General features: G+C 42.8%; 1 protein-coding gene across 4 annotated transcripts in view; it reads right to left on the bottom strand.

The window, feature by feature from the left end:
• Positions 1-17: 17 nt before the first annotated feature.
• Positions 18-8,085, bottom strand: part of LOC122560595 (ubiquitin carboxyl-terminal hydrolase 42-like) — a 36,752-nt gene continuing 28,684 nt past the window's right edge. For 3 of the 4 annotated variants that reach the window (XM_043711386.1, XM_043711385.1, XM_043711384.1), the window contains one exon: positions 18-502. In XM_043711386.1, the coding sequence (XP_043567321.1) occupies positions 264-502 (239 nt within the window). In that variant the 3' untranslated portion in view covers positions 18-263. The remainder of the gene's footprint in view (positions 503-8,085) is intronic. The other variant, XM_043711387.1, reaches the window with a different exon arrangement.

The raw sequence follows: 8,085 nt of genomic DNA, 5'->3' as shown, positions 1-8,085 counted from the left end.
CATCATTCAACAACTCTGGAAATTGGTAACTCACCCCCTCCTTCACCTTTTGTCTCCCCACATCATGATAATATTTTGTAAAAGCTATTATTACAGCCCTGAATGGGGTGCACTTGCTGCCAATATAGAGACGGGAATGACATGATCAGCAGCAACAATGTGGCGCATCAAAGAACTGGAGCAGTAAAATGAGTGTTTTCCAAATATTTTAAATGGATATAATATATGATATGGGGAGACAAAAGGTGAAGCAGCAATCAAACTCAATACAGAAAGATTCTCATGTACATACATGTTCTAGAATGCTCCCGGGAAAGCATGTAGTTTGCAAGAGGTGGCGTGTAAGTCAAACACTGCAGTGCAGAGTTTAAGAAGCAGGTGTTGCCCAGATTTTGGAGGCCAGCTCCTATTTTGTGCAGTTGTTGCCATTTCAGGGAGATTTTTTCTGCAGGGAACAGTATTTTCTGTGGAGGCGCTATTCCATCACCACTGCCAAGTACACCTGAAATTAAAAATAATTTTATGCATCAAAAAAAATGTTAAAAGCTTTATAATTAAACAAAGCACATCAGAGGAAATTATTCACATTAAAAAGTGTTACTGCACACAACACTGACAAAATTGAGCATCTCCTGACACCACACTTGCAGAGGAGGTTGGCACTGCTGACATCAATACTTGCTGAGAGACAGAAGTGGGAGCTGACTCCATCCACATGCACATGCATGTTTGTAATTCCACTGATGCCCAAGGAATTCTCACCAGCTTTGCTCTGCTGAAGCTCTCTATGCTTAAACCTCCCACTCTCCATGCTGCTTGGCTGCCTCACTTACCACTTCTTTTGGCCACTTCCACCCAAAACTCACCCGCATCACATTTGAGTCCTCAATTCTCATTGCCATCTCACTTGCAACCCACCTGGGGAATCTGCTCCCGATTCCCCCACTGCCTCACTTGCCACCTTGCTCTCTGAGATGGTGAGCAGTAAGGCAGCAAGGAAGGAAGGAAGGAGGAGGCAGAGGAGGAGGAGGCAGAGAAGGATTAGTAGCAGCGTTGCCAAGTACTTGGAGTGCAACAATGACCAAATCACATTCCCAGGAATGGAATTCATTTAAAATGTTTCAAAAACACTCATTTTACTGCTCCAGTTCTTTGATACAGCCACATTGCTGCTGCTGATCATGTCATTCCTATCTCTATACTGGCAGTGAGTGCACTCCATTCAGTGCTGTGATAATAGTTTTTATAAAACATTATAAAATAGTGCAATAGGCAGAAAAATGGAACTCTTGACCTAGGAGTGGTGGCAGCACAGTTAGGAGGGAGTTGCCATGAAGGCCTTGATATCAAGTCCGGTCCACATGAAATATCATGGCATCAGGTTAAATATGGGCAAGGAAACCTACTGATTACCATGTACCATCTTCCCATAGCTGATGAAACAGTACTCTTCCACACGGTACTTCTTCCAAGTGTTGCTCAGAGAGTGCAAGGGTGCAAACTATACTCTGGATGGGGGCCTTCAAACTCCACCACCAAGAGGGGCACAGCAGCAGAACTACTGATCGAGCTGGTCAGGTCCTAAAGGACATAGCTGCCATACTGCTGTAGATATTGAAGGAATCAACAAGACAGAAAAACATTCTTGACCCTTCCTCATCAATTCGCCTGATGCAGATGCACCTATCCATGACAGTATCGCTAAAAGTAACCAGCGTACAATCCTTGCAGAGATGAAGTCCCATTTTCACAATGAAAATACCCTCCATCGTATTGTGTGGCACAATCACCATACTAAATGGGACAAACAGGTCTAGCAACTTTAGACTGGGCATCCATGAGGTGTTGTGGCAAAGAACAGCAGCAGAATTGTACTTCAGCACAATTTGAACTTTATGGTGTAGCATATCCCCCACTCAACCATTGCCATCAAGCCAGGGGCTAAATCCTGGTTCAATGGAGAGCACAGAGGGCATGGTAGGAGCAACACCACACATATCGAATAAAAAAAGGTCAATCTGGTGAAGCCAGCAAACAGGACTACTTGCATGCCAAACAACATAAGTGATAGACAATCCCCCTACTAACAGGTAAGATCTAAGTTCTGTAGACCTGCCAAATCTTGCTGTGAATGGTGGTGGACAACTGAACTCCTCACTGGAGGAGGAGCTCATAAATATCCACATCCTCAATGATGGCAGAACCCAGTGCATCAGTGCCCAAAGATAAGGCTAAAGCATTCATAACAAAATCTTCAGCAAGAAGTGCTGCATGGATGATCCATGGTGGCCTCCTCCAGTGGTCCTCAGCATCATAGATACCAGTCTTTAGCCAATTCGATTCATTCCACATGATATCAAGAAACAGTTGGAGGCACTGGATACTGCAAAGACTATGGGCCCTGACAATATTCTGGCAACAGTGTTGCAGACCTGTGCTCTGGAACTTGCTGCTTCCCTAGCCAAGTTATCCAGTACAACTACAACTCCGGCTACTACCCGACAAATGTGGAAAATTGTCCAGGTATGACCTGTACACAAAAAAGCAGGTCAAATCCAACCTTGCCAGTTGCAGCCCATCAGTCTACTCTCATAATTGAGAGTGATGTAAGGTGTCATCAACAGTGGTATCAAGCAGCACCTGTTTAGCAACAATCTGCTCAATAAATGCCCAGTTTAGGTTCCACCAAGGCTACCTAGCTCCTAACCTCATTACAACCTCGGTTCAAAAGAGTTGAATTTCAGCGGTGAGGTGAGTGTGACAACTCGACATCAAGGTTGCATTCAACTGAGAATGACATCAAGAAGCCCAACCAAAATTGGAATCAATTGGAATCAATGGGAACCTCTGCTGGTTAGAACCATACCTGGCACATAGGAAGATGGTTGTGATTGTTAAAGGTCAGTCATCTCAGATCCAAATCACCTCTGCAGGAGTTCCTCAGGGTAGTGTCGTAGGCCCAACCATCTTCAGCTTCTTCATCAATGACCTTCTCTACATCAGAAAATCAGCAATGGGGATGTTCGCCAATGATTGCAATGTTCAGCACCACTTACAACTCTTCAGATACTGAAGCAGTCCATGTTCAAATGTAACAAGAACTGGACAATATTCAAAGTCTGGCTGACAAGTGGCAAGTAAAATTCACGTCACAAAATACTAGGCAATGGCCATCTTGAATAAGAGACAATTTAACCATCACTCCTTGACATTCAATGATGTTACCATCACAATTTGCAATTATCAACATTCTGGAGTGACCACTGACCAAAATTTCAAATGGAATCACCATATAAATACAATGACAACAAAAGCAGGTCAGAAGCTAGGAATACTGCAGCGAGTAATTCAACCTCCTGACTCCCCAAAGCCTGTCCGCCATACGTAAGTTACAAGTCAGGAGTGTGATGGAATGTTCCCTACTTGCCTGGATGAGTGTAGCTCCAACAAGAAACTCGACACCATCCAGGACAAAGCAACCCCTTGATTAGCATTAGGTGCACAGCATCCACTCCCTCCACTACTGACACCAAGTAGCAGCAGTGTGTATAATCTACAACTGGCACCACAGAAATTCACCCAAGATCTTGAGACAGCCAAACCTACAACTACTTCCATCTGAAGGTCAAAGGCAGCAGCTATATGGAAACAACACCATCTGCAAGATTCCCTCCAAGCCACTCCAATGTTACTGGCTTGGCCAACAGTTACTGCATATTACTAATTGCCAACAGGATGGGATGAGCTTCTACCTGAACCACTACAGTCCTTTGGGATAGGGACACTTACAGTACTGTTAGGAAAGAAGTTGCAGGATTTTGACACTGTAGTGAAGGAATAGTGATAGGGTTCACTATTAAGTCAAGTAGCTTGGAAGGAAACTTGCAGGTGGTGGCACTCTCATGCATCTGCTGCCTTGTCCTTCTGGATGTCAGAGGTAATGGGTTTGGAAGTTGCTGTGTTACTGTATTGAATCTTACAGATGTTACACACTATTGCCACTTTGCTTTTGTGGTAAAGGAAATGAATTTTGAAGGTGCCAAACAGATGGTGTTGCACTCAGCATGGTGTTGGAGCTGCACTAATCCAGGCAACTGGAAAGTATTCTATCACGCTCCTGTCTTGTGCTTTGCGGCTAGTGAACAGATAGGGAGAAAGGATGTGAGCTAAGCACTGTAGGACTCCTAACCTCTGCTCTTGTAGATAGTATTGACATAGTTGATCTCGTTCCATTTCTGATCAACGGCAATGCCCAGGAAGCCTTCAGTAAGGTTTCAGTGACGGTAACACAATCAAATGTCAAACAGTGATGGTTTGATTCTCTCTCAAGATGGTCATTGCCCCACATTAATATTACTTGCCATTAATTAAACCAAGCTGGCATGGTGGTTCGCATTCACAGCATCAGGGACCTAGGTTCAATTCCAGCATTGGTTGACTGTGAGCAGTTTCCATGTTCTCCCTATGTCTGTGTGGGTTTCCGCCAGTTGCTCTGGTTTCCTCCCAAAGTCCAAAGATGTGCAGACTAAGTGGATTGCTCATGCTAAATTGCCCCATAATTTCCAGGGATGTGTAGGCTAGGTGGATTAGCCGTGGTAAATGTGGGGTTGAGGATAGGGTGGGGGGCATGGGATGCTCTTCAGAGGGTAGGTGCAAACTCAATGGGCTGATTGGCCTCTATCTGCACTGTAGGGATTCTATGAAGACTGAATGCTTCCAGATCTTCCTGCATATGGAGATGGACCACTTCTGCATTGCAGGAGTTACAAATGGTGTTGAACATTAGGTCTGGGATACTACCCTGTGGAAATCTTGCAGTGTACTTGCCAATGAGGTGAAAATCAGTGCAGCAGCTGGTATTCAGCAGACTGATCTCTTGCATGGTTAATCTGATGTTTTGAGGATTTCTAGGGCAACATCCTCCCAATTGTACATGTGAAACTACCACCTTTGGTGGGTCTGGCTTGCTGGTGGGATGGGATATAGTCAAGAATGGTAATGCTGGCCTAAGTGCCATGATTCTTTAAGTGTGACTATGTTAGGCCATTGCTCCACTAGTCTATGGGCAGCTCTCCCAATTTTGACAAAAGCCCCAAATGTTAAAGAGAATTGTGCAAGTTCAAGAGGGCTGAGATTGGTATGGTTATTTCCAGTGCCTATGTAGATGATGTTCAATTGCTTTCTTTGTCGTGATTTGAAACAATTGAGTGTGGCTTGTTATAGGTGTAGAGTCTTATGTGGCCAAACCAGGCAAAAGATGACAAATTTCCTTTCCTTAAGGGCATTAATGAGCCAGGTGGGTTTTTCCAACAATTGACAATAGTTTTTCAATCAAATTTGACTGAAAGCAAACTTCACCATTTGCCATTTCAGGATTGCCCACCAAAAATTAGTTTAGGGTTCTAGATTACTGGTGCAGTGCCTTTAACACTATATCACCACATGGCAACTAAAAACATATAAAAGTAAACACAGCATTAAAGTAAGGTATGTCAATTGATTCAGTTTACTTAAAGAGGGGAGGAGACAAAAAACAACAGGCCAGTTATTTGCTGTTATTAGGAAAATGTTAATCTTTTATAAAGAATTTAATAAGAGAGCATTTAGAAATACATAACATGATCAAGGAGATTCAACTTTGCTTTATGAATGGGAAATGATGCCTGACAAATTTACTAGAATCCTTTGATGTCCAAGCAGGATAGGCAAAGAGGAAGTAGTGGATGCAATATATTTTGATTTTCAGAAGACAGTTACAAGGTACCACACATTAGGTTACTTAATAAAGATAAGAGCCAATAAGAGCATTGATAGAGGATTGGCTAACTAATAGAAGACACAGTTGGGAAAGAGGGCAATTCAGGATGGCAAGTTGTAACTATTGGAGTGTCACAGGGATCAGTGCTGAAGTCACAATTATTGATGATATATACGAATGGCGTGGATAAGGAAAGTGAACATACAGTTAAGTTAATGGATAACACAAAAATAGGTGGGAAGACGAGTGGTAAGGATGATACAAAGAGTCTACAGATGGTTATAGACTGGGTGAGCAAGTGGGCAAAAGCTTGACAGGTGGAATGTGGGAAAACATGAGACTATGCACTTCCACAGTAAGAATAAAATGAGCCGAAGATTACCTAAGTTGAGAATGATTGCAGAAGGCTACAGGGGGATTTGGGCCCCCTTGTCCATGAATCACAAAAAGCTAGCATCCAAATTTGGTAATAGGGAAGGCAAATGGAATGAAATCACTCAAGTTCAAAGGATAGTGTGAATAGAAAGCAGCTGTTCCCCTTAGTCAAAAAGGTTAATAACAGGGGATCATAATTTTAAAATTGGAGGTTGAGGGGAGAATTGGGAAAAATGTTTTCATACAGAGAGCGTTGGGGGTCGAAAATGTACTGCCTGGGAAGGTAGTTGAGGGTGGTAACTTCAACCTCTAAAAAGTACTTGGACGAGCATTTGAAGTATCACAACATTCAAGGTTATGGGTCTATTGTGGGAAAGTGGGTCTAGTGTGGATAATAGTATATTTTTGCCAGTATAGACTTGGAGGGCCAAATGATTCTGTACTGTATAATTTTATGATTCTAAGGTTCAGTTGGCTGATATCAGATATAGAGGGACAGGCTGAGTTGATTATTCTATACTCTGGAATGTAGAATGAGAGGCAACCTTACCGAAACACATGATTAGGGGGTTTGTCAAAGTAAATGCAGAAAGGCTGTTGCCCCCTGTGAGAGAAAGGAGGACCAAAAGGCATAATTTCAGAATAAGGACTCGCGCACAGAGGACAGAAATGAGGAGGAATTTGTCGGCAGTGAATCTGAAGCTGCTCTGTTAAATATATTCAAGGCTGAGACAGATGGATTTTTAATCAGTCAGGGAAACTTGGGTTATGGGGGAAAAAGGCAGGCAAGTGCAGTTGAGGATTACCAGATCAGCCATGATCTCATTGAATGAAGATGATACGATAGTTGAATGGCCTACTCATGCTCCTACAGCACATGGTCTTCTAGTTTTTGTCAGAATCTACTCTTTATTCATTGTCACCAAGCATTTTTTGATCATTTCTGAAGTACTACATTCTTACTTTATTGCCGTTTACATTGCTAAACTATTGGATAATTTCAAAGTTGTTCAATGCAGAAGACAATGTGTAGCCGACTTTGAGCTCCAACAGATTTTGCAAGAAAAGTGCAGGTTTATTCACTGAAGTCTAACATTCCACAAGTTGGAAATATTCCAATATTGCATTCAGTCTGCAAGTTATGCCAGGTCACATGTCTGACAAACAGTACTAAAGCTGGCCTCAACAATATTAACTGTATGAATTAGACTGAATTTATTCAGTTGATTTTTTATGCATGCATTATTCTTATCTATTCTTTCTTCATAAATTGAAGTGATGCACTGAAAAACATTGATTTAACAGTTTGTGCAAAGAGCATTGAATTCCCCACTCATTTAGTAAAAAATTAAGCAGTACAACATCAGTGCAACAAAACACTACTGTTTTGGAGCTGGGAAATAAATTTGCTTTGCGGAGTTGAAGGAAGGTGCAAAGCAAGATTCAGAGATGACCTTAGTCATTAAAATTAAATGGATAAACTGAAATATTAACAAAGGAACCTCGATTATCCGAAAATCAGATTATCCAAAGGGGATCTCAATGTTCCGATAGAAACATTACGTCAAAGAGCTATTTCAACCCTGAACGCGTCTTTTGTTTACGGGGGGTACAATGATTAAAAACCAAGTCGGCTCACTGAAATACTTCGGAGAACAGTCCTGGACAGTCCAGGCATTGTCTCTAAATAATTGACCTCTCACCCTCTCTCTCTCTCCCCTCACACTTTTCCTGGAGTTCTACACAGGGGTACACCCTAAACGCCCGCCCCCCCTCGATAATCTCGAACATTGTCCTGCACAGGGCAGAGGTGGAACCTGTCAAAAGGCTGTGTGCACGCACGCTATTTGGAGACTTACCCCACAAAGGCAGCAGCGGTCTGTTCGCGTCCAGTCTGGCTGCCGGGGGTGTGTGTGTGGGGGGGGTGGGGGTGGGGGGGGGGGGGTTGTCGG

This window comes from Chiloscyllium plagiosum, chromosome 21 (genome assembly GCF_004010195.1).
Source record: "Chiloscyllium plagiosum isolate BGI_BamShark_2017 chromosome 21, ASM401019v2, whole genome shotgun sequence".
Classification (NCBI taxonomy): Eukaryota; Metazoa; Chordata; class Chondrichthyes; order Orectolobiformes; family Hemiscylliidae; genus Chiloscyllium; species Chiloscyllium plagiosum.
This window is presented reverse-complemented; position numbering and strand designations above follow the sequence as displayed.